Source organism: Zalophus californianus, chromosome 10, assembly GCF_009762305.2.
Source record: "Zalophus californianus isolate mZalCal1 chromosome 10, mZalCal1.pri.v2, whole genome shotgun sequence".
NCBI lineage: Eukaryota > Metazoa > Chordata > Mammalia > Carnivora > Otariidae > Zalophus > Zalophus californianus.
The window spans coordinates 43,733,249-43,760,261 of NC_045604.1; the positions used below are offsets into that span (position 1 = coordinate 43,733,249).

At 37.5% G+C, this 27,013-nt stretch overlaps 1 protein-coding gene across 2 annotated transcripts in view; it reads left to right on the plus strand.

The window, feature by feature from the left end:
- Positions 1 to 27,013, plus strand: part of DHX9 (DExH-box helicase 9) — a 56,816-nt gene that overhangs the window by 2,423 nt on the left and 27,380 nt on the right. The window contains exons 2-7 of one of the 2 annotated variants that reach the window (XM_027612748.2): positions 1,250 to 1,382; positions 2,040 to 2,180; positions 21,288 to 21,402; positions 22,585 to 22,697; positions 23,301 to 23,449; positions 25,788 to 25,834. In XM_027612748.2, the coding sequence (XP_027468549.1) occupies positions 1,272 to 1,382; positions 2,040 to 2,180; positions 21,288 to 21,402; positions 22,585 to 22,697; positions 23,301 to 23,449; positions 25,788 to 25,834 (676 nt within the window). In that variant the 5' untranslated portion in view covers positions 1,250 to 1,271. Of the gene's footprint in view, positions 1 to 1,249; positions 1,383 to 2,039; positions 2,181 to 21,287; positions 21,403 to 22,584; positions 22,698 to 23,300; positions 23,450 to 24,835; positions 24,971 to 25,787; positions 25,835 to 27,013 lie in introns of those variants that run through there. The other variant, XM_027612749.2, reaches the window with a different exon arrangement.

Genomic DNA, 27,013 nt, shown 5'->3' on the forward strand with positions numbered 1-27,013 from the left:
CACAGGGCTCAATCCCACGACCCTGAGATCATGACCCCAGCCAAAATCAAGAATCAGGCTTAACTGACTGAGCCACCCAGGCACCCTTCAGATACCTTGATTTTTAATTTAGATTCAGATTTTAGACTCACAGGCTCCCTATCTTTTGGTATATTTATAAACTAGATTAGAGGGAGAGTGCCAATAAGTATGGTATGGTGCACATCAAGAAAACTTAATATCCTCAAATTTTAATGAATAACAAGGCCTAAAGGAGAGATTTAGTACTTAACAGATTAGTGTTTTTAGTCTAAGTAGAGTAATATGTAGCCTACAACTTTGAGGACAGTCTGTTAGGAGACACCTCAGAATGAGAATAAACTCTGATTTACATACAAAATGATTGATGATCATTTCTTAATATAGTAGTTTGAATTTATGCCTCACAGTAGGTGACTTGGAAAAGTTAAACTTTCTATGCCCTTGTTTCTTCCTTTGTAGAGACACAATAATAGTATTTACTATATAATTTTATCTCCTGTTTGAGGATTAAGTGAGTTAACCCATAAGGTGCCTGTTGTAAAAAGTGGGACATTACATAAAATGTTTTGTTTTTTTTTTAAGATTTATTCATTTGTGAGAGCATGGGCATGTGACTGGGGGGAGGGGCAGAGGGAAAGAGAGTCCTCAAGTGGACTCCCCTCCTAGCCTGGAGGCGAAGCCTGACACTGGGCTCAGTCCCAGGACCCTGAGATCACGACCCCAGCTGAAATCCAGAGTCAGCCACTCAACTGAGCCATCCAGGCACCTCACATAAAATGTTCCTAAGAAAAGGTCAGGGGTACCTGGGTGGCTTAGTTAAGCATCCAACGCTTGATATAGGCTCAGGTCATGATCTCAAGGTGGTGAGATTGATTCCTGCATCAGGCTCCATGCTGACCATGGAGTCTGCTTAAGATTCTCTCTCTTACTGTCAAAAAAAAAAAAAAGGTCAAAATCACTTGGAGTCACCCAAAGATAACCACTTTGAGGGATATTTCTTTTTTAGTCTTGATTAATGCGTATAATTCAAGTCGTGTATTTTGTATCCTGCTTTTTTGTATGACATGTTATAGGCCTTCCAATTATGTCATTAAAATTTTGTCATAGCAATTTTAATAGCAGTATGATAGAATATCCTGTGTTTAACCTAGATTTTCAGTTAATTCCAGTTATTGGTCACTTGCTGTGTTTGCTCATAAATAATGCAGTTTAACTTTTGTTTTCTTAGGTCGGAAGAAGACATTTGAATCATGGGTGATGTTAAAAATTTTCTGTATGCCTGGTGTGGCAAAAGGAAGATGACCCCATCCTATGAAATTAGAGCAGTGGGGAACAAAAACAGGCAAAAGTTCATGTGTGAGGTATTACAGAATACAGTTTATATTTTTGTGATTTTTTTTTTTTTGACACTTATTTTGGTGTTAAGAGAACCGTGTTTTCTGTTCAGACAGTAGTGTGTTGTATGTTCTTTATTGTCGCTTGTCTGCTATTCTGTTTCATTATAAATCATTTTCAAGCGAGCATTACTTTTAAAACAATCTGATAGGTAAATTATTCTGGTTAGAACATGTATCTCCCTCAGCTGCCACAGTACCAGTAGTGCAGATTAGAAAAGTTGGGTCAGCTCTTTGCAGTTTTACTAATTCCTATGGAAAGTGGAGCGATTCTTGATTGCTTCAAGTCAAACTGCTTAAAATAAATACAAATGGGGAGCTTGTTCTTGGGTCTTATAAAATCAGATTTTAATGTGGAACATTCTGTTACAGAAGAGAATATCTGAGCCACATAAATTAATATTGTTGTTTTTAGATTAGTTTATCACTGGGCAACATAATTCAAGCTTTTTCATAAGTCAACTTATAAATTTTCTTAGATGTGTTATTTTCTGTGTTTTTATGGAGTATTATCTTCAACATTTAACTGTTATCTCTTAATGGACTATTGAATTACCTATTTTTTAAGACCCAAAATTACTCAGGTCAATCTCTTCTAATACATTTTTTTCTTGACTGTTAAAGGTTCGAGTGGAAGGTTATAATTACATTGGCATGGGCAATTCCACCAATAAAAAAGATGCACAGAGCAATGCTGCCAGAGATTTTGTTAACTATTTGGTTCGGATAAATGAAGTAAAGAGTGAAGAAGTCCCAGCCGTTGGGGTAAGTACTTAGGCAGGCCCAGCACTTAACATATATGTGGTAAGGTAATGCCAACCCAGTATGTATAGAGAGACAGGGTGATGATTTTTCAATGATGTTTTCAAATATATTGTGTTCCTTAGTGAACCTGGGAATCTTGTTTTCTTGGAGCCCAGGGATGAGTGCCTGAAGATTCTGATTTATTGTTGATTACGTACCTGACTTGTGGGCTTGGGAAATTCCTTTAATCTGTGTGTCTAGTAGTTTTATATATTTCATTCATTCATAAACAGATTTTCAGAGCCTGTTGTATTCTGTGTACTTCCAAAGATAACATTTTAAACAGAATATAAAAATCAGAAATACCTTAAGACAGTGTTTACTCCCATTGACAGTTCCTTATTACAGCAGAGAGAAAATTCTGTTTTGTGCAATGGCATATCATTTTACTTCAATTATATTGTGTAAGTATGCAACAAAGACTCCTTTCTAGTACTGTTTTTAAGAAATAAACTTTATTTCTCATTTAGAAAATGAAAATTTGAGTTTTAACAGAGGAATTCTTAATATAAAAAGATTCACATTATGCTTTAAGTAAATACCTAAGGTAACTTAAATGAAAGATTCAGTTTTTATAAATCCTTTAGGAATAACATCTATATCAATTTTAACAATTTATTTTTACTGTGTAGTCTCATTTATGAAGGTTGATATAAATGTTTTATTTCCTTCCATTGCTTTGATGCAGAAATTAGGAGATTTGTATATTGTACCACTAGATAATTGGAATTGGTTGGCCCATGTGCAAAATAAAGGGATTGGACAAGATGATCTTGGAGATTTCTTAGCTATGAAAAGAATGTTGCAAATATCTTTCAAATATTTGGAACATTGGCATTTACTCCATCTATTATGACCTAATCTGTATCTTTTAACCTCTTCCTCTTAAAGTGTAGGTCTGCTGGTGACAAAGTCTTCTTAATTTTGTTATATGTGAAAATGTTATTTTATCTTCTGTCTCGCATAGTTTCACTAGATGTAGAATTCTGGTGTGCCAGTGTCCTTTTCTTTCAGCACTTGTTTTCTTCCATTGTTGTCTGATGAGAAGTCAGTTATAATCAAATCATTTCCCCCTATATGTAATGTATTATTTTCTTTGGTTGCATTTTTTTTGTTGTTGTTTTCAAGCAGTTTGACTATGATATGACTAGGTGTGGTTTTCTTTGTACTTACCCCACTTGGAATTTGCTGAGATTCTTGAATCTGTAAATTTATGTCTTTTACCAAACTTGGGGAATCTTTGGCTATTATTTTTTCAAATATGTTTTTTTGCCTCATTTGTTCTCTTCTTTTGGGACTCATATGTTAAACTTTTGTATATTATCCCAAAGGTCCCTGAGGCTCTTTCTTTTTTTCTTTCTGTTCTTCAGGTTGAATGACTTCTACTGATTATCTTCAAGTTCACGGATTGTTCTCTGTCAGCTCCCTTTTGTCAGCCCATCCAGTGAATTTATTTCATATATTGTCTTTCTCGTTTCCAGAATTAACAGGTTGTTGTTTTCATTTGTGTTTTTTAAGATTTTATTTATTTATTCATGAGAGACAGAGAGGCAGAGGGAGAAGCAGGGAACAGGGGGCCCAATGCTGAACTCGATCCCAGGACCCTGGGATCATGCCCTGAGCCGAAGGCAGACACTTAGCCATCTGAGCCACCCAGGGCACCCTGTTGTTGTTTTTTAAGGGATTTTATTTCTCTGGTGGCATTTCTTAGTGTTGCATTCATTATAAGCATATGTTCATAATACGAATGTGAATTTTGTTTATGCCATTGAGCATAGTTATAATAGCTGTTTTAAAATTCTTGACTACTAAATCTAACATCTGGATCATCTCAGGTTGGGTTCTCTTGATTGTATTTTCTCTTGAGATTTGTTCATCTTTTTTCTCTGTCAAGTAATTTTGGATTATGTCTTGGGCGTTGTGATAATCATGTTGTAGAGACCTTAAATAATGTTATATTTCTCGAAAGATTATTGATTTTGTTGTACTGTCAAGAAATTCGGTTGGACTCCAGACACTGTCTTTTGGGTAACAGTTTAAATCTCATTTTAGTTTTCTGATCCTTGCTAGGCACTTTGGAGTTTGTCTTAATACATGTGTTGTTCAGGGGTTAACCAGTGATTTGGGCAGAGCTTATACGTGGAATTTGAGATTCTTCCTTCTTTCCTTCCCAGGATTGCTGCCTCATTTCTCTAGCAGCGTTCATTTACCCAAGCTTATATTCTCTGATTGTTCAGGCCTGAAAGACTGGGTTTTCTTTTGGAGTTTTAACTGCCTCACATGGTCTTCCCTTAGGCTAAAAGCCGTAATAGACTGGAATTACAGCCTTTGCTATTCCTTGCTTTCTCATTTCAAGTCACCTCCATAATCTTCCAGCTTTGTTCACTTTTTAGTGCTTGCATAAATAGTTGTGGGGGTTTTGGGGGCAGGTTTTTTTGTATCTTTTTCCCCCTAGATTTCATGTTATTTGCAGGAAGGTCAATCTAGTCTATGCATTTGCCACTTTCCCCCTAACTTCCTTTGTTCCAGCTACACTGGCTTATCATTTCTCAATGTGCCAATACCTTTCTACCTCAAGACTTTTGTATGTAACTCTTCTTTCTGCCTTGAGTGCTCTTCCCCAGCCATCCTTGTCAAAGTTGCAAATCCAGTGCTACCATTACCCTGGTATTTCTTATCCCCTTTCATTGTTTCATTTTTCTTAGTAGCACTTACTAACCTCTAACCCAGTGCTTGTCAGCTGGAGGTGATTTTGTCCCTTAGGGATGTTTGGCAATGTATGGAGTCATTTTTGTTACAACTGGAAGGGAGTGTCAGCAATACTAACCTACTAAACGTCTACAATGCGTAAGATAGCCTCCTACAACAAAGAATTGTCCAGCCCAAAATGGTCAGTTGTACTGAGCGTAAAAAACACGCTTCTAACCTCATTTTTCCCCAAACCTTAATATAAGAATAAAAGTTCATAAGAGCAGGTTTTTGTCTTTTTTTTTTTTAAGAGTTTATTTATTAGAGAAAGAGCATGTTTGGGGGGGCAGAGAGGGAGAAGCAGACTCCCCGCTGAGCAGGGAGCCCAGTGCTCCCTGGGCACAATCCCAGGACCCTGAGACCAACACCTGAGCCGAAGGCAGATGCTTCACTGACTGAACCATCCATGTGCCCTGGTTTTTGTTTTGAGTCCATTTGCTGTTTCTACAGTGTTAAAATTACAGCAGGCACTTGAAGTTCTTTTTTTTCGGTTGAATGAATGAATGATGAATGGGTGAATTTGGAAAAACATCATATAACAAGCCAATCCCTACTTTTAACTACCATCTTCATCTCATCTCCTCATTCCTGCCAAATCCTTGATCATGTCACTTACTTCATCTAGCATTTGCCCTTTCATTCCACAAATTGCTCTTCCCGAAAGTGACCTGTTTCTGAATGCAAAGGATACTTTAAAATTTTTTCATTGTGGAAATTTCAAATGTGTACAGGAGTAAGAATAATACTATGAGCTCATGTTTTCATAATTCAGTTGCAGTACTTTACAGTAGGGCCAGTCGTGATTCATCTCTAATCTTTATTTTCTTCAGATTTTTTTTTAAAGATTTATTTATTTATTTATTTATTTGACAGCAAGAGAGGGAACACAAGCAGGGGGGAGTGGGAGAGGGAGAAGCAGACTCCCCTCCGAGCAGGGAGCCCGATGCGGGACTCAATCCCAGGACCCTGGGATCATGACCTGAGCTGGAGGCAGACGCTTAACAACTGGGCCACACAGGTGCCCCTCTTCAGATTATTTTGAAGCATATTCTAGGCATCCTATCATTCATCTGTTACTATTTCAGTTTGTATCTCTTCAAGATAATCCTTCTAAAAAACACAATAACAATTCCATTATCAAATCTAAAAAATTTTAGAATTGTTTCTTAATGTCCTCAGATATCCAGTTAGTACTCAAATTTTCCTGTTTCCCAAATCAATTTTTGACATTCTGTTTAAATCATGCTCCAAATGATGTCCGTGTTTATATAGCAAGTGATTAATATCTCTTTTAATCGGCAAATTCTCTTACCCTCTTTCTCATTTTTCTCTAATTTGTTGAAGAAAGCATATCACTTATTCTTTAGTTTCCCACAGTTTGGAATTTGCAGATTAGATCCATGTGGTATCACAAAACATTTCTCTGCCTTTGTTTCCCACAATTGGTAGTTAGATCTAGAGACTTGATTAGATTCAGATTTGATGGGAGTGGAGGGGCAAGAATAAGAAAATACCAAAGGTGATGTTCTGTTCTATCAGGAGGAGGCATGTAATGTGATGTTAGCAGTGATTTATGATCACTGTTTAGATTTATTCATTAGCAGTTTCCTTTGATTTTGAGCTGGAATACTTGCATAACAAGAAACCTCTTATCAATAATTTAGTCACCCTGAGTTAGAGTTTAGACAGAGAAGGCGAGATAAATGATAATTTTACTTTACTTAGTGGTGTTCTATAAATATCTGTTGTCCGTCTGCTCTAACAAGTCATTTAAATCCAGTGTTTCCTTACTGATTTCTGTCTGAATGACTACCCATTGATGTAAATGGGGTATTAAAGTTCTCTACTATAGTTGTACTGTTACCTCTTTCTCTTTTATGTCTGTTAATATTTGCTTTTTGTATATTTTGGTGCTCCTGTGTTGGGTGCCTAAATATTTACAAATGCTATATCCTTTTGTTGCATTGACCTTTTTATCATTAGGAAATGCCCTTCTTTGTCTCTTATTACACTCTTTGTTTCAAAGTTTATTATCCACACACACACACAAAACAAAAAACAAAGTCTATTTTCTGGGTGCTAACCCCAGACAAATGGAAATGTTTATTTCCATTGCATGGAATATCTTTCTGTCCTTTCACTTTCAGTCTGTGTGTACTTCCATCTAAAGTGTATCTCTTGGATCCCTTCTGGCCTCTATTTGGCTGCCATCTTGCGTCCGCATGTGTGTGCACTGAACCTCAGCTGGTCCGCGCAAGACCACCTAAGTGCCAACCCTATTCCCTCATGTCCTGTTTCCGTTCCAACAAGATGAAAGAAACTATCATGAACATTTGCCAAACTTGCCAAACTGCAGGCACACATGTGCATTGGTGGGAAAGAAACTGCTCACCAAGAAGAAGGTGGTTCATGGAACGGCTACAGCAGATGGTAGAAAACTTCAGTTCTGTTTAAAGAAGTTAGGGATAAACAGTATCTCTGGTATTGAAAAAGTGAATGTGTTCGCAAACCAAGGAACAGTGATCCACTTTAACAACCCTAAAATTCAGGCATCCCTGGCAGTGTGAACACTTTAATAACCATTATAGGCCATGCTAAGACCACGCAGCTGACAGAAGTGCTACCCAATATCTTAAACCAGCTTAGTGGAGACAGTCTGACTCCTTTAAGAAGACTGACTGAAGCTCTGCCCAAACCAGTCTATGGATGGAAAAGCACCACTTGTTACCAGAAAGGATGATGATGATGAAGTTCCAGATCTTATGGAGAATTTTGATGAAGCTTCCAAGAATGAAGCAAACTGAATTGAGTCAACTTCTGAAGAAGATAAAATTTGAAGTCACTGGGAGCTGCTACTTTATATTATGCTGCTTTTTAAAATTCTGTTCATGGATCTGATAAAATCTAGATCTCTAATATTTTTAAGGTCAAGCACCTAGGACACTACAGCTCTTTTCAGTTTTTGCTTATACACAATTCATTCCTTGTAGCTAATTAAGCCGAAGAAGCCTGGGAATAAAGTTTGAAAGAAGGTTAATAAAGTTCTTTTTGTACTAAAAAATAAACTGTATCTTGTAGGCAACATATAGGTGGTTCATGTTTTTTTATCCATTCAGCCACTCTGTTTTGATTGGAGAATTTAGTCCATTTAAGTCAGTAACTTAAGTTCTAAAGTGCAACATTTTTACACTCCTCCACCACGTTTTCTATTTTTTATATAACTTACATTTTTTTAATTTTGTGTATTCTTTAATTATTAAAATCATAGTTATTTTTTCTATTTTTGTTTTTTAACCTTCATACTAGTTTTATAAGTACTTAATCTATTACTTTTATTATATATTAACTTCCCAGTGAGATTTACTCTTTCATATTTCTTCTTGTTACCAGTAAGTGCCCTTTCGTTACAGCTTAGAGAAGTCCTTTTTTAAAAAAATACTTATTTGAGAGAGAGAGCACAAGCAGCAGAGGGAGAGGGAGAAGCAGGCTCCCTGCCAAGCAAGGAAGTCCAATGCAGAGCTCGACCCCAGGGTTCTGGGATCATGACCTGAGCCAAAGGCTTACTGAGCCACCCAGGCAGCCCGAGAAGTCCTTTTAACATTTCTTGTAAGGCAGGTTTAGTGGTAACGAATTAATTCTAGCATTTGCTTATCTGGGAAACTATTTCTCTCTCCTTCAGTTCTGAATGATGACTTTGCCAGGTAACATATATTCTTGCATGGAAATTTTTTTTCCAGCGCTTTGAATATATTATGCTACTTCTACCTTCTGGCCCCCAAAGTTTCCACTGAAGAATCTGCTCATGGATGAGGGTTCCCATGTGTGTAATGAGATATTTCTCTCTTGCTGCCTTTTATTCTGTCCTTGCTTTACCTTTTGACATCTTAATTATAATGTGTCTTGGTTTGGGTTTCTTTGCATTCATCTTACTTATAACCCTCCAGGTTTCCTGCATCTGGATAGTCTGTTTCCTTCCCCAGGTTAGGAAACTTTTCAGCTTCAAATAAGATCTGTGCTCCTTCTCGCTCTTTCCTCCTCCTTGAAACCCAGTGATGTGAATATTAGTCCATTTGATATTTTCCTGTAAGTCCCTTAAGGTATCTTTACGTTTTTTCACTTTTTTTACTTTTTGCTGCTCTGATTGGGTGAGTTCCACTGCCTTGGATTTGAATTAACTAATCCTTCCTTCTTTTCCATCTGGTCTGCTGTTTTAACTCCTCTAGTGTTATTTTTCAGTTCAGTTACTGTATTTTTCAGTTCTGTGACTTCTCTAGTTGGTACTTTTTTATATTTTCCATCGCTTTGTTGAAGTTCTATGTTCATACATTGTTCTCCCCAGTTTGGTGAGCATCTTTATGATTTTAAAGTCTATCAGATAAATTACGTAGTTCCATTTCATTAAGGTTTTATCTGGTTCTTTCATTTGGAATATATTCCTGTTTCATTTTGCCTATGTTAGTTTCTATACAGTACATGAAACAACTACTTCTCCCAAGTCTTGAAGGAGTGGCCTCATATAGGAGATGAACTTTTTTATTCAGTGTTGCCCCAGCTTTTGGTGGTTTCTTAAACCTCTGTTCTTGTCCAGGCAGTTCATTAATAGCTCCTTGTAGTTGAGGATGTGCTAAGATCACTCAGTGTCCCAAAGGGTAGGATCTCAGCACCTGATTCAGGCAGACTAGAAGCCAGACCCTCAGGCAGCATCTTTTAAAAGTATGTGAATATATATAAAGTTCTGAGGTGCCAAAAGCATAAGTCCTGCTGGCCACCAGAGCCAGGTAATCTAGAAGTGTTCCCTGGGCAGCAGTTGCAAATATTTGGGCTCCAGACGAGTGTATAATCTCCTTTTCGGGAGATACCAACAAGCTGGAACAAGGCAGAGGAAGATCACCAAGATGGCATCTATAGCATATGTTCCTTCAGAGCAGTTACCTAGGCAGTGTGTGCCAAACCTGAAGCCTGCCTGTGTCTGAAGCTTCAGGACAAATGAAGTGACCTCCTTCAAAGAAAGACTGGGGATGTGCCTCAGTCCCCTCACTGTGCCTGGGTATGGTAGTCTGCCAAGAACTGTTGCTCCAATCAACACAGTCCCAGGGGACCCAAGAACATAAGCCCCTGTGGCAACCGGAGCCAGGTGATTGAGGGGCATCCCTGGGTGTTAGCTGCAAAAAGTAAGATGCTTCTAAAGCTTTTCCTCAGGAGACACTGGCACTCTGGAACACAGTAGAAGGAGATAGCACCTTATCTCCGAGGTCTCTGGAATACACTCAGCCCCTAGATGCCTGTTTAATTAGAAGCTTACTCCGGCCACAGTCATGATGTTTAGCTAAAAGTAGGCCTCCTTCACCGAAAGACAGCTCCTGGATCTGTTCCCTCTTCCTGTGCCATGGGTGTGTTAGCTGTTGAAGAGCTGTCTCCAGTAAGCATGGTATAACATACACACTTGTCACATCACTATGTTGTACACCTGAAACTAATATAACATGTGTTGCCTATATTAAAAAAAAAATTAATAGGAAAAGAAAGAACACTTTCTCCATTGGTTATAGTCTTATGGGACCCAGGAGCATAAGCTGCACTGGCCACCCGACCCAGGCAAAGTAGAGGTGTCCCCTGGCAGCAGTCATGAGATTTGGAGCCACAGACAGGTTCTTGAACTCCTTTCTAAATGGTAATGCTGATTATTACAGACCTATATGACCAGGAACACAAGCTTACCTGGCCTCCAGAGCCAGGTGATAAAGAGGCATCCCCTGTGCAGCAGCCACAAAAGTTGGGGCACCACGCACATGTAAAGGTTCTTTTCTAGGATATGCTAGTGCTCCGAAGCATGAAAAGTTAGTACTCACCGGTCTCCATTCCTGGGTAATGTTCCGACAGACTTCTAGATGGATGTGTTAAAGTAGGTGCCTGTGCCTTGGACCAAGATTTTAATATAAGCAAGTGTCTCCTTCACTTTAAGTCTGGGTGCAGTTGGCTGCTTCTGAGCTGGGCCCTGGGACAGGGCACTCCAAGCACACAAGCCCTTTAAGAGGCATTTTACAGATTGTTACCATCTTGTGGGTCTTGGAATATAAGCTCTCTTGGTTTCTAAAATTAGGTGTTGTGGAGGCTTGTTCCAAGTGTATGTCTTAAAACTTGAGTGTTGAACTCTGCCCATTGGGGAGGAGTTCCAGGTTGAGTTCCCACCTGGCTGTGGGTTGCCACACCTGGAGTAGGGTTTTTGGCAAGATTGCCCCAGCTTCTCCTACCTGTTTCAAAGTGGCTTATTCCTGTTTGCCTGATGTGTGTAGTCATCACTCAGCTAGCTTTTAGATTTTTTTTAAAAGGAAACTGTTCCAGTATGTAGCTGTAGACTCAGTGTCTGTGTGAGGAAGCAAGTTCAGGATCTTCCTACATCAGTATCTTGAACCAGGACCCTTGGTAGCCTAAAAAAATGACTAATTTAAGAGATTAAAAAAAAAAGTTTAATATGCATTTCTTTAGTTATTTAATAAATGGAATTATGTTCCCTCTTTTTTTTTTTTTTTTTTTTGAGAGAGAATATGCACACATAGTGGGGCAGAGGGAGAGAATCTTAAGTCCAGCTTGGAGCCCAATATGGGGCTCTGTCTCATAATCCTGAGATCATGACCTGAGCTAAAAGCAAGAGTTGGAGCTTAACCAACTGAGCCACCCAGGAGCACCTAATTTTCTTCATTTGAATTGTCTATTCATTTATTTATCAGCTCATGTTTTATTAATTAGGTATATTATGTATATAAGTTCTAGAATTAAACATTTTTACAGCGTTTAATACGTATTGCAGAAATTTTGCAAAACATACAAATTGTAAAGAAAGCAGCATGAATGAACTATGTTATTGCCAGTAGATTTATTTTTGCTTCAGTATTTAAATGTGAATTTCAATTGATAGAATACATATTGCACAAACTATTTTATAACCTGTTTGTTTCACTTAACATAATTTTTCAGATCATTAGATCTTCCTTAGAGCCAAGGTTATGTACTATGGCACACTTTTAATACCCTCATTTCTTTTTTTAATTCCAGTAGAGTTAACAGTGTTTCAGGTGTAAAATAATGATTCAACACTTCCATACATCACCCAGTGCTCATCAGGACAAGTGTACTCCATCACCTATTTCACCTATCCCCCACCTACCTCTCCTCTGTTAACCATCAGTTGGTTCTCTAAAGTAAAGAGTCTGTTTCTTGGGGCGTCTGGGTGGCTCAGGTCATGATCTCAGGGTCCTGGGATTGAGCCCCACATTGGGCTCCCTGCTCAGCAGGGAGTTTGCTTTTCTATCTCCCTCTGCCCCTCCTCATCCCCCTCTTGTGCTTTCTCTCTTTCATGCTCTCTGTCTCAAATAAATCTTAAAAAAATAAGTTTGTTTCTTGGTTTGCCCCCCCTTTTTTATCCTTTGCTCCTTTGTTTTGTTTCTTAAATTCCATATAAGTGAAATCATATGGTATTTATTTTTCTCTGACTTGTTTCACTTAGTATTATACTCTCTAGATCCTTCCGTGCTGTTGCAAATAGCAAGATTTCATTTTTTTATGGCTGAATAATATTCTGTTGTGTATATATATACCACATCTTCTTTATCCATTCATTTATCAACGCACAGTCACGACTGCTGCCATAATTTGGCTGTTGTAAATCTGCAGTAAACAGAGAGGTGCATATGTCCTTTCAAATTAGTATTTTCATATTCTTTGTGTAAATACCCCCTAAGGGAGTTACTGGATCATATGGTATTTGTATTTTTAATTTTTGAGGAACCTCCATGTTACTTTTCACAATGGTTGCCTTTTTCTCCACATCTTTGTTAACACTTGTTTTTTGTGTTTTTTATTTTAGCCATTCAGACAGGTGTGAGGTGATAATCTTATTGTGCTTTTGATTTGTATTTTCCTGATGATGAGTGATGTTGAGCATCTTTTCATATGTCTGTTGGCCATCTGTATGTCTGGATAAGTGTGTGTTCATGTCTTCTGCCTTGTTGAATGAATTTGGAAGTTTTCCTTCTATTTTTGGAATAGTTTGGGAAGAGTAGGTATTAACTTTAAAATGGTAGATTTTGCTTGTGAAGCCATGTGACCCCGGACTTTTGTCTATTGGGAGTTTTTTTTTTTAATTACTGATTCAGTCTCCTTGCTGGTAATCAGCTTGTTCAAATTTTCTGTTTCCTCCTGCTTCAGTTTTGGTGGGTTATATGTTTGTGGGAATTTACCCATTTCTTCCAGTTTGTCTAATTTGTTGGTATATACTTTTTCATAATACTCTATTCCAATTGTGTATCTGTGGTGTTGGTTGTTATTTATCTCCTTTAATTTGTGATTATGTTTGAGTATTTTTTTTTGATAAGTATGGCTAGAGGTTTATCAGTTTTGTTCACCTTTTTTTTTTTTAAGATTTTATTTATTTGACAGAAACACAGCAGGAGAGGGAACACAAGCAGGGGAAGTGGGAGAGGGAGAAGCAGGCTTCCCATGGAGCAGGGAGCCCAATGTGGGGCTTGATCCCAGGACTCTGGGATCATGACCTGAGCCAAAGGCAGACACCCAACGACTGAGCCACCCACGCACTCAGTTTAGTTCATCTTTTCAAAGAACAAGAATCTGGTTGCATTGATCTCTTCCATTTTTTTTTTTTTTTTTTTTTAGTTTCTATATTTCTGCTCTAATCTTATTTTCTTCTGGTTTGGGTTTGCTTTGTTCTTTTTCTAGCTCCTTTAAGTGTAGGATTAGGTTGTTGATTTGAGATTTTCCTTGCTTCTTCAGTAGGCCTGTATTGCTATAACCTTCCCTCTTAGAACCACTTTTGCTGCATCTCAAAGGTTTTGGACCATTGTTTTCATTTTCACTTTCTTCCATATATATATATTTTTTAAGTTTTTTGTGTTTTTTTTTAATTTGATAGACACAGTGAGAGAGAACACAAGCAGGGGGAGTGGGAGCAGGGAGCCTGATGCGGAGCTCGATCCCAGGGCCCTGAGATCATGACCTGAGCCGAAGGCAGACGCTTAACGACTGAGCCACCCAGGCGCCCCTCTTCCATGTACTTTTTAATCTCTGATTTCTTGGTTGATCCCTTTCATTGTTTAGTAGCATTTTATTTAACCTCCCTGTATTTGTGGTCTTTTGAAATTTTTTCTTATGCTTGATTTCTAGTTTCATAGCATATGGTCAGAAAAGTTGCATGGTATGACTTCTACCTTTTTATATTTGTTGAGGCTTGTTTTGTGGCCTTATACATGATCTATATTGGAGAATGTTCCATGTGCACTTGAAAAGAATATGTATTCTGCAATTTTAGGGTGGAACGTTCAGAATATATCTGTTAAATCTGTCTGGTCCAGGGATGCCTGGGTGGCTCAGTCAGTTAAGCATCTGCCTTCCACTCAGGTCATGATCCCAGGGTTCTGGCATTGAGCCCCACATTGGGCTCCTGCTCAGCGGGGAGCCTTCTCCCTCTCCCTCTGCCTGCCGCTCCCCCTGCTTGTGCACTCGCTCGCTCTCCTTGTCAAATAAATAAGTAAAATCTTAAAAAATAGCTGTGTGTCACTGAAAGCCACTGTATCCTTGTTGATTTTCTGTTTGGATGCTGTGTCCATTGATTTAAGTTGTGTGTTAGGGGCGCCTGGGTGGCTCAGTTGGTTAAGCGACTGCCTTCAGCTCAGGTCGTGATCCTGGAGTCCCGGGATCGAGTCCCACATCAGGCTCCCTGCTCGGCGGGGAGTCTGCTTCTCCCTTTGACCCTCTCCCCTCTCATGCTCTCTATCTCATTCTCTCTCTCAAATAAATAAAATCTTAAAAAAAAAAGTTGTGTGTTAAAGTCCCCTACTATTATTGTATTACCATCAGTTATTTCCTTTATGTTTATTATTAACTGCTTTAAGTGTTAGGGTGCTCCCATGTTGGGTGCATAAATATTTATAATTGTTATATCTTCTTGTTGGATTTTCCCTTTAATTATTATATTTCTTGGTACAGTGTGTTTTAAAGTCTATTTTGTCTGACAGAAGTATTGCTCGCCCAGCTTTTTTTTTTTACATCTAAATATTTCTCCATCCGTTCACTTTCAGTCTGCAGATGTCTTTCGATCTGAAGTGAGTCTCTTGTAGGCAGCATATGAGTCTTGTTTTTTTATCCACTTTGTCACCCTCTTTTGATTGGAGCATTGAGCCCAAGTAATTGTGATAGATACGTATTTATCACCTTTTTTTTTTAACTTGTGTTGTCGTTTTTATAGTATTTTTCTGATCCTTTCTTTCTCTCTTTCATGGTTTGCTGGGTTTCTTCTTTGATTGATATTTGGATTGCTTTCTCTTTATTCTTTGCATATCTGTTAGTGGTTTTCAATTTGTGGTTACCATTAGGTAGCGTATAACATCTTCTGCATATAGCAGTCTATATTAAGTTGATGGTTGCTTAAGTTCAAACCATTCTTTACTCCTCTTCCCCCCAGTGTTTTATGTATATGATGTCCTACTTTATTACATTCTTTTATACTGTGAATTTATTTTGTTGACTGATTTTTTTTACAGAAATACTTATTTTTACTGGTTTTGTGTTTCCTACTTTTCATACTCTCAGTTAAAGGACTTTCCTTCCTACTCTGAGTCCTCTTTAATATTTCTTGTGGGGCGGGTTTAGTCCTGAACTCCTTTAGCTTTTGCTTGTCTTGGAAACTCTTCATCTCTCCTTCTATTCCGAATGATAGCCTTGCTGGATAGAATATTCTTGACAGTAAATTTCTTTCCTGTTCAGCACTTTGAATATCATGCCTTCTCTTGGCTGCCAAAGTTTCTGCTGAAAAATCCACTAAGAGCCTTATGGGGTTTCCCTTGTATGTAACTGTCTATTCTCTTGCTGCTTTAAACATCTTTTTTCTTAGGGCCCCTGGGTGGCTCAGATGGTTAAGCATCTGCCTTCAGCTCAGGTCATGATCTCTCCAGGTCCTGGGATCAAGCCCTATGTCAGGCTCCCAGCTCAGTGGGGAGTCTGCTTCTCCCTCTCCCCCTGCTTGTGCTCTCTCTGTCTCTTTTTCTCAAATGAATACATCTTTAAAAATAATTTAAAAATTTTTTTCTTTATCTCTACTTTTTGCCATTTTGATTACTGTGTCTTGTGGACCTCCTTTGGTTGATTTTGTTGGAGGATCTCTGTGTCTTCTGGATCTAGATATCTGTTTCATTCCCCAGATTAGGGAAGTTTTTAGCTATTATTTCTTGAAGTAAATTTTCTGCCCCCTTTTCTCTCTCTTCTGGGATCCCTGTAATGTGAATGTTATGCTTGATGAAGTCACTGAGTTCCCTGAGTCCATTCTCATTTTGCATAATTCTTTTTTCTCTCATTTGTTCACCTTGATTACTTTGCATTACTGTCTTCTAGTTCATTAAGTTGTTCCTCTGCTGCTTTCAGCCTGCTATTTATTCCATCAGGTGTATTAATTTCATTTATTGTGTTCTTCATCTCTGATTGGTTCTCTTTTATGTTTTCTATCTCTTAAGCGTTCTCACTGATGTTCTCCACTCTTTTCTCATATTCATTGAGTTATCTTTATGATCATTATTTTAAAGTCTCTATCAGGCATGCTATTTATGTCTGTTTCACTTGTGTCTCTTGCTGTGGTTTCCTCCTGTTTCATTTGTGACCTACTCTTTTGTGTCTTCATTTTGCCTAACTCTGTTTCTGTGTGTTAGGAAGGTCAGCTACATCTCTTGATCTTGAAAGTAGTGGGCAGGATGCGCACTTTTAACTAGGTGGCACTGGCCCTTCTCCACAGGGGATGCACAGCCGTTATGGAGACCGAGCTGGCTGGGGCTCCTCCACAAAATGTCTGGAGGCAGGTGGTTAATACTCTCTTTGCCTCTACCTTCATCTTAGTTGATCAAGAACTATAAAAAAGAAAATCCTCCCTGTTTAGTTCGGGCTGCTATCACAAAGTACCATAGTCTGGGTGGCTTGTAAACAACAGAAACATATTCTCACACTCCTGGAGGCTGGGAAGTGCTAAGATACTAGGTTCTGGCTGATTTAGTGTCTGGTTAGAGCCCAGTTCCTGGTTCATGAAAGGCTCTCTCACTATATCCTCACATGGTGGAAAAAGCAAGAGAGCTCTTTTTTTTAATAAGTCACCAGTTCTTTTATGGGGGCCATACCCTCATGACCTGATCCCTTCCCAAAGGCCCCACCGCCTAATACTGTCACATTGGAGTTTAGGATTTGGCTATTGGGACTGTCCCTAGAATAAGCTGTACTTTGCTTTCGCAGCCCTAACCTTTGGAAGAGCACTGTGCTTCATGTTACATGCTATCTGTATAAAACAAATCTTTAAATTAGAAAGATTGAAAGTAAGGACATGAGTAAAGCTATACCACATGAAGTACAAAATAATATCAAAGTAAACTTCAAGGAAGAAAGCAGGAAAGACAAATATTAGTTCACAATATATATCCATCTACCTAATGTTAGAAATGCTAATGTGTATATTGGCCCAACTAAAATGGTAATGTGAGAAAGTAGCAAAAAATCCTGAACATTAGGAAATTTAAACACTTGGTTCTAAATGAAAATTAGAAATTATACACTATTTAGGTAACAATGTCAAAACTCTGGAAGACCAAAGGAATTGTCATTTAGTCAAAATAGTATCAAATGCTTTTATTATTGCAAAAGAAATAGTTTTTTAGATGAGTAAACTGGTAAATTTTTTTTAACTGTTAATTTTCAACTCAGGAAAATAAAACTTGAATTAATAGAGATGAAACCAGAAATTGTAGAATTAGAAATAGAATTGATGAGTAAAAATCTTAACTATAAAAGATAAATAGTCCATTCCAAGTCTAATTAAGAAAATAGTAAATAACTATAGATTCATAGTCCTTTATCAAAAACCCATGTGGTAAGATAGGTTTGAGAATTCAGGATTTTTCATATTTTAGAAAAGTAATACGGTACACATACCGTATCTTAGATGACACCTCCAGCAAATCTGAAGCAAAACCTGGTAGTCAGACTTTCTTGCTACATCATGTTAATGAGTTCATAAGAGAAAAGTACCTATCTACTCAGTGGTTGACTTAATAGAGGTTTAAAAAAAGTATTTGAGGGGTGCTTGGGTGGCTTCAGTTAAGCATGACCTTCCGCTCGGGTCATGATCTCAGGGTCCTGAGATCAAGCCTTGCATGGGGCTCCATGCTTGGTAGGGAGTCTGTTTCTCCCTCTCCCTTTACCTCCCCTTCCATTCATGCACGCATGAGCACTCGCACAAATAAATACTTTAAAAAAATAAAATTTAATACTTATTACCAATAAAGTACTTAGGAACTGGAGTAGAAAAACACTTCTTGACGTGTTGAAAAGTATCATCTAAAAATAATAGTTCGTGTGCCTGGCTGGCTGAATTGATGGAGCATGCAACTCTTGATCTCGGGGTTCTGAGTTTGAGCCCCATTTGGGTATAGAGATTACTTAAAAATAAACTCTTAAAAATATAAATAGCAAAAATAATAAATGCTGTACTAAAAACAGGTCATAGTGCAGTGTTCAAAATGCTGAGGTGGTAAGTACATAAATGCATGCGCATCTAGATATGCTAATGGAATTGTGATACACTTGGGTTTGTGTTTTGTATGTCTTATATTTCTAGGAGCAGTTCATTTTTTGTATATTTATAAAAATATTGTTTCCAGTGGATTAGGAGAAAGAACTCAAAACCAGTTCTTCACTGCAGATAGTTTAAGGTGCATTGAATTAGGGAATTTCTGTAAAGTTAAGACAAGACCAAGCACTATCACCACAAATGCAGTAAATAAAAAATAAGCAAGATATGTAATATAAGAGAAAAAAAATGAAGTGTAAATATCATAAAGAATTTAATTGGAAAAAATCCTATTCACTGTAAAAGTGAAAATTACGAAGAACTTAAGAATATGTAGTTGGTAGGACCTTTAAGAACAATGTAACAGATTTTTACTGAAGGATAGTATCAAGTCTGAAAGAGTCTGAGATTTTACCATACTTACAGTCTAACAATTTAGCCTGCTTGCAGAAGACACAAGACTTCTGAGTGAGAGACAAAGGATGTTATTACTCATGGGATAGCAGGCAGCATCAGCTTCATGTTTGTATTGGTTCCCATGTGTCCCTAAATCTTTTGGGGACGATACAGAGCAGATCCATGTGGATACTGAGGGCACAGTGAATTTGTATTATACTTGAGGTACGTTGAGTTTAAGAAACCCTCAGTCTTATAAGGGGGCTGCTGGCAAACCTGCCACCCTCCCTATCTTTACTGTACTCATTTGGAAAAAATCTCCCTATCCTGGAGGAAAATACCACTACTTTCCAAGGTTGTTTGCTATTCAGACATCCTTGAGAAGATGTTTAAATAAGACTTGGAGAACTACAAGATATTCATGGAGAATTGTCTCAACAGATAGATGATTTGATGAAATGTAGAGCCATACTCGGTTTCTGGGTGGGAGGTTCCATTATCATAAGATGTCAGTTACTTTCTTGTAAGTAAGGAAGGCCGTTTTCCCTAAGTAAATTGTATATATTTACCATTATATGATAAAATAGAAAAGTTAATTGGGGGCGCCTGGGTCACTCAGTCAATTAAGCATCTGTCTTTGGCTCAGGTCATGATCCTGGAGTCCTGGGATTGAGCCTCAAGTCAGGCTCCCTGCTCCTCCCTCTCCCTCTGCCCCTCCCCTGCTCCTCCTCTTTCTCTCACTCAAATAAATAAATAAAATCTTGTAAAAAAACGAAAGAAAAGTTAATTAGGAAAAATAATTGCTGAAAAATAGCCAAGGAGAATTTTAAAAAGTTACGAAGTAGTAGCTGGTCCACATATTAATAAAGAATTTTAATTATTGTAAGGTTACAGGAACTATATTTACATGATACTGTCTCCAAAATGAAATTATGAAAATAATGCAGAGTAGGTTTTGGACAGGAAAGGCCATTTTATGGAGGATATCACAGGCAGAAACTAGATTTGATTACACAAATAAAAAGTTCCTTTTTGGGCAGTAAGCATTTACAAAGTGAAAAAAGGAAAAGGACAACAAAAATTATTTGCAACTTGTATGACAAAGAGTGAAGTGAATAGCACTGAGATGTTAAATTCTTAGAAATTAATGAGATCAATGAATACCCAGATAGAATAATAGAGAAAATGTAAATTAAAATAGGTTGCCATAACAAAAAACTAAGGTAATATTGGTAAAGATGTAAAAACACTTGATGTAATTCCTAGAATTGGAGAGGACGTGAGGAAATTGTCAAATATATAGGGCAGGTGCGCATATGGAACTGCAGCCTTTCAGTAATGCACTATGGTGCTTTTTTAAATGTTGATGCCAGGACGCCTGGGTGGCTCAGTTGGTTAAGGGGCTGCCTTCGGCTCAGGACATGATCCCAGGGTTCTGCAATCGATCGACAACGACCTGCCCCCCCTTCTGCATTGGACTCCCTGCTCAGCAGGGAGTCTGCTTCTCCCTCTCCCTCTGCCCCTCCTCCCGCTTGTCCTTAAGTAAGCATTCTCTCTCTCTCTCTCTCTCTCTCTCTCTCTCTCTCTCTCTCTCTCTCTCTCTCTAGCGTGTTCTCTCTCAAATCTTTTTTTAAAAAAAGTAGATGTACATAAAATATTTTACATCTTGGAACGTGACATTCTGTCTGGAAATCTCTCCTCCCCGTACTCTTTTGTTCTCACTTGTTCCATCTCTTTTCACTTATGAGTGTGGCTTTGCCAGTTAACTTTATTTAAACAGATCTCTCACAGTCCCTATTTGTCTTTTGTGCTTCATTTTTTTCTATAGTATTGTGTCGTACTTGACATATTATATGTTTATTCATTGTTTGGCTCTGTAAGAATTAGAGTATAGGTATTTGAATAGCTCTAAGTACAGAACATCTGTTTCTTTTGTTCATTTTATCCTCAGTACCCAGAACAGTGTCTACTTTATGGAGGGTTCTTAACAGATATGATACTTCTTGAATGTGGAATGTATTTATAAAGCTACTAAGTGGGAAAAAATTATACACCATAAACCAATCCCACTTTTTGTGGAAAAACTGTATTTGTTTACACATATAAAATCTCCAGGTGGAGAATTACAAGTAATTTTTACTACCTTTTCTGCCTCAAGTAAGAATATTATAGTTTCTAAATTTTGAAAACAAAGATGTTAATATTATGGGGTTAGGAGGTGGTGACACATGGACCTCCTTTAAGTATAAAAAAATTTACTACTCCCTGTGAGGGTGAAATTACTGATCCTGCCTTGACTTTGCCTCTTGCAGGTAGCACCTCCTCCACCCCCAATTACTGATACACCTGACACCACAGCAACTACGGGTGGAGGTTTACCAACAACCATGGGAGGGCCTCTTCCTCCACATTTGGCTCTAAAGGCAGGTAAGGGACTTGAATGTGTATGTATGACACGATAAGATACACATGATCCTTCTTGGTCTTCATCTCTTTCTCATTTGGATAAAAAGATAACTACAGTGAACTCATAATGTTGAGACAACCCAGGTCCTTCATAAATTTACAAATACCACCGGTGATTTCTCTTACGAAGTATGATACAGCTTAATTCCTTACTTTCATTAGCTTTTACTAATTTTTATTTCTGGATAAATTTTGCACAGGCTAGATCGTTTGATTAAAGGGTCTTATTTATTGCCCTTTCTTGTTTCTAACTTATTCCTTCCAAATATATTGTAAACTTATACCTTGTGCATCCAAGGTGTTATTGAATTCTGTATATTATCAAAGCTTTTATTGGTCTTGCCCCAGTATAGGATAGATTAACTAGGATCTTGGTCAAGTTACTTAAGTCTTAGATCCAGTAATTATGAAATGAGAATAACAGTAGTATTTATTTCATGAGATTGTTGTGAGGAATAAATTTTTCTAAAAGCATGTCATGGACTTAGTAGAGTTAATAATCAGGCAGTATTAGGTATCTTTAGTTAGTCTGCTTTCTTACCAAGATTTAACAATTATACCTTTTCAGCTTCTTATCCCCATCACTAGTGCTAACAGGTTTCTCTCAAGGTCATATTTAGCAAAGAAGCAGTTTGAACAAATTTAATCAGTTACCAAGTTTAACCAACTTGAAAATGTATGCTAGATTGTCAGTCACTTATGATCATTGCTAGTAGCTCCCTCCATACATACCAGCCTGGCGGTTATCAATTTAGACCTATATTTCAAACATGAAACAGTTTTCAAGTAAGTCATGAAGATTTGGGGCACATTTCCAAATAATTGAGAAACTTTGGCTTTCTATAGAAGTTACAGAATGCCAAAATCTAAAAATATTCTTTAAAATATTTAGGATCTGGGCGCCTGGGTGGCTCAGTTGGTTAAGCGACTGCCTTCGGCTCAGGTCATGATCCTGGAGTCCCGGGATCGAGTCCCGCATCGGGCTCGCTGCTCAGCAGGGTGTCTGCTTCTCCCTCTGACCTTCCTCTCTCTCATGCTCTCTACCATTCTCTCTCTCTCTCTCAATAAATAAATAAAATCTTTAAAAAAAAATAAATAAAATATTTAGGATCTTCTTAAATATTTCATTTTCTTTTCTTATAGAAAATAATTCTGGAATTGGGGCCTCTGGCTATGGTCCTCCTGGGCCCACCTGGGATCGAGGAGCCAACTTGAAGGATTATTATTCAAGAAAGGAAGAACAAGAAGTACAAGCGGTAAGGCTATCCTATCACCCTTTGTCACATACCCAGGGTTGTCACTTAGTACTTGGTTCACTGCAAGACTTAAGATATTCACAACTTAATAATTTGGTAATTCTTTTAAGTCATTGTTTGAGGCTACTTGTTCACGCAAGACAGCATAAACCTAAGCTACCCATTAAATCTGGTCACTAGAATTGCGTATGAAACAAAAGAGTATTTTTTTGGTGGTGGAATGTATCCTCATCTGTTTTACAGGAAATGTAATTACCTTAGTAAACCTCATTTCGTGAGCACTCAAAAATGTCTTCATAAAAAAGCTTATTTTTCCACTTAATATGTTTAAAGTGTTAAAGCCAACACAAAATTTGTCAAAGTTTCTTAGGAATAATTTAAATACACAATACGTTAACTAATAGCTTGTTTATACAGTAGGATCACCAGATGTAGCAAAAACTATTTCTGGCTCACTTTTGTCTAGGAATAGAAGCATTAAAAACAGTTTTTGCATTATAAAGGGTGGTACAAAGAAGATATTGTTAGAAATTTCTGTACCTTAGATATACATAACTAAATTAAAATTAATGCAACCAAATTTAATTATCATTGATTCAACAGACTTTAGAGTCAGAAGAAGTGGATTTAAATGCTGGGCTTCATGGAAACTGGACATTGGAAAATGCTAAGGCTCGTCTGAACCAGTATTTCCAAAAGGAAAAGATTCAAGGGGAATATAAGTACACCCAAGTGGGTCCTGATCACAACAGGTTTGCTTGTTTCAGTCTTTTCCTTCTATAGTAAGTTAGGGTTGTTTTATATAGTCATCGTTCTATTTTTGTATGTGTTACCTGATTCAGTTTGCGGATTAGCAATGAATTGTGAAAAGAAGATACTTTGCATAAGAAAAATTATCATTGATTTGTAATTAGTAGTTTACCATGGTTTTTATTTAGGAGGAGGATTTTAGAAGTTCTGCAAAAATCTCCTGTTTGTGTTGCTAGACTTAGGAGGTTCTCATTTGTATCTGAGAGGCAAAAATCATGCCACAAGTGGTGGTTTGTCCCTGATTTAAAAAGCAGCCCGAGGTGGTGAGTTTATTCACTGTGGTATTGTTAAAGGTAGTTATAAGGATTATTTCTTTAATGGGTCAAGTTAGACACTTAAGTTCCAAAGTCTCAGGCAGACTGCATTGCATCTAGATCCAAATTTTCCTTTCGCTTTGAAAGTTGCCAGCTCTTAAGAGTCCTGTTGAAGTGTTTAAGGGCTTACTGTAAAGCTGAAGGATAGCTTCAGTCTTTGTATGTGAGTTAAAATAGCTTACTTTTATTCTGTTAAATATATAAAACTGAACATAAAGGGAGGTCGTTGTAACAGTTGACAGTATGTTTCTCAGCCTGCTTGCTATTCTTCCTGAGAGCATTCCAGGGTGTAGTAATTATTACTCCCAGGAAGGCTCATATGGATTAGACACTTTCTGGGGGCACTGTATTTTTATTGGAAGAGAAAGAAGGCTATAGTGGAAACCTTCTGGATGATTTAATTTGCTGTCCTTTATATGAAATAAATTATTCAAAATACATAAAAAGTATTTTCCTTGAAAATCAGAGTGTTCTCTCTTCGATGCATCTAGTAATCCTAAAATAATTATTACTAAAACTTTGATGCTGTGGTCAAAATGTTCAGAGCATGGATCACCCTGCTTCCTGTTTGTTCAATCCTGAATTCTCAAATACTTAATTTGACATCAGATTTTTTAAAACCCTCAGAGGTTATAAAGGAAGGATCCGTTTGTTGATTTTTCTTTAATATTTTGTCCTTCTGAACTGATTGAGCTTATTAGTAGCCCTTGGTGACTTTAAGAACAAATAAATGTGTCTGAATCTTGTTGTAAACATGTTTTGATACCAATATCTTATCATTGACTCCTGATAGAAAAAGAATTGAAGAATTCAGGATATGACAATGAGGGAAGGCAAAGACAATTGGGGGAGCTAAGACAGCATCTCCTTGTATGTCCTTTATTTAAAGGCATAACAGACAGCAACACCAGAGGTCTGTGTTCATACACACATGTGCTGCTGCTTAGGCTGAACTAAGCAATCACATGGAAAACTATTGTAAACTGATTTCTGGTGTCGCTGTTCCCCCTAGGTGGAGGAGAATGAGATTGAGTGCTGACTTTAAGCCTGGCTGAGAAACATACTGGCATCGGTGTCATTAATGAAAGGGTGGATGTTGTTCCCTTGAAAGCCAGTGGCCTTTGACCCCTGAAGCCGCTGTGCCTGAAGGTCAGTTCACAAGAGGTATAGGAAGGAGTCTAACATTTTTTTCTTAAGCCTTACCTACCTTTTATTCACAGCACAAAGTCAAGGCTAGAATGTACCTGAGCAGTGGAAGGATCAGAAAGCATATAGTTTTCAAAGGACAGTTTTTGCTTTATTGAAACTAAATTCATCCCCTAGAATCTGCTAGCAATTTGAGCTCTAATTTCCAAAAATATTTTGTTCCCTGGTTTAAATAAGTGTGGTATAAATAAGCTAAGTTTTTTGTTATCAAGGGCTGCTTCCAACTGCAGGCAGATACCAGACCCCTGCCTCAGGAGCCACAGATACATGCATAGTGTTTGTATGTTCATGTGTATGTGTGCATGCATGCATATATTTAGCTTATCTTAACAGATAAGTCATCAGTGGGTGGCCCATGCAAAGCAATCTTAAAATAATCACAACTATAATTTAAAGAATTTGGGGACTGTGTTATTTCTTGGCCCCAGGCTAAATGGAAAATTCCTTTTCATTGAATGTGTTCTAGCTATTGAGACTGCAACCTTTGGAGTAAGTAAACACAGAATCTAAAACCTTAACATTTTTTTTTCGTGAACAGTTGGCTTGTCAGCTTTGATTATAGTTGTCTTGTGCCATATTGTACATTATTTGAAGTTTACATATACTTGATTCATTCTAGGATTGAACAGAAATAAGTGTTTACAGTGGTTTTTTGCTGTGCCTTGCCTAAGCAGTTGGAAAGCCTGCCTGATTTGGGAATCCTGGATTTAGTAATTTCTAACAGTGAAATTCCTAACCTTGTTTGTATATGTTGTTACAGGAGCTTTATTGCAGAAATGACCATTTATATCAAGCAGCTGGGCAGAAGTAAGTGTTACTGCTTCTCTGATAACTCTGAGTCTTATATAGTAGAGTAATACATTAAAGTCTTCAGCCACATATATAATCTTTATTATTTGAAAGGTAGCATCCTGGGGTATTTTAGAATATTAGTAATTATATGAATTAGAGGGCCCAGTTTCCCAGTTTGCAGGTGAAAAAAAAAAAATCGTGCTAGTATTTATTTCAAAGGGTAAGAGATGGTAGGTGGCCTACTTAGGAATCTGCCAGCCAGACAGCTCTAAAACATTTTTTTTAATCTCTGTACATAAATTTGTTCAGGTAGTTAGGTAAAATTTAGAAAGTAGAGTAAATGTAGAGTAGATGATAGCATTTGAAGCTCCAAGGTGGATGTGTAGCATTTAAGAGTCAAGGTGTAAAAGTTACCCTGAGGAAACAGGAATGGATTTGGGGGGTATTCATAAAGGAAGTGAAAAGGCAAAGATATAATCCTGTATTCTCTATTCTTAATAAGTTTACAACAGGCAGTGTGTTATGCTTGAAAGTAAGGAACTAGTTTACTGGTTTTGTTACTGACATTGCTGGGACCCCGTTAACTTACCTGCAAATTGAGAGAAATGGCCTAAGATTCTTTTCAGCTTGAGAATTCTGCAACTAACACTAAGGATTTAAATTTATAGTGTATAAAAGACTTTCCTCATAAAATCAAACCTTCAAATAAATCATCAAGAGATGGTGTTGAATTTTTTTATCCTAGACTTTAAAAATAAGACTTTGAGTAGATGGGATGTTAAGAGGATAAAGGCTGTCCACCTTGTGCTGTTGATCTTTCAGAATTAATTTGACTAAATTGGCTAGTAGGCCTAAAAGTATCTGTGCCCCTTCCTTACCTTATGTCATCTCCTAAAGCTGAATGATACTGGAGGAGAAGACAGTTTGTATTAGCATTTTCTTTAAGAATTTGAGTAGTTGCTGGCTTCATTCTGGTGCCGGGATCAGCAAATTATAGGCCTCTGGCCAAATACAGCCCATTACCTGTTTTATAAACAAAATTTTATTAGAACACAGCTACACTTGTTTGTGTCAGGGGCTAGCAAACTTTGATAAAAGGCTAGATCGTAAATATTTTAAGCTTTGCAGGTCACATATATCACCCATTGTTATTTTTGTCTTATTTTTACAGCCCTTTAAAAACATAAGCCATTT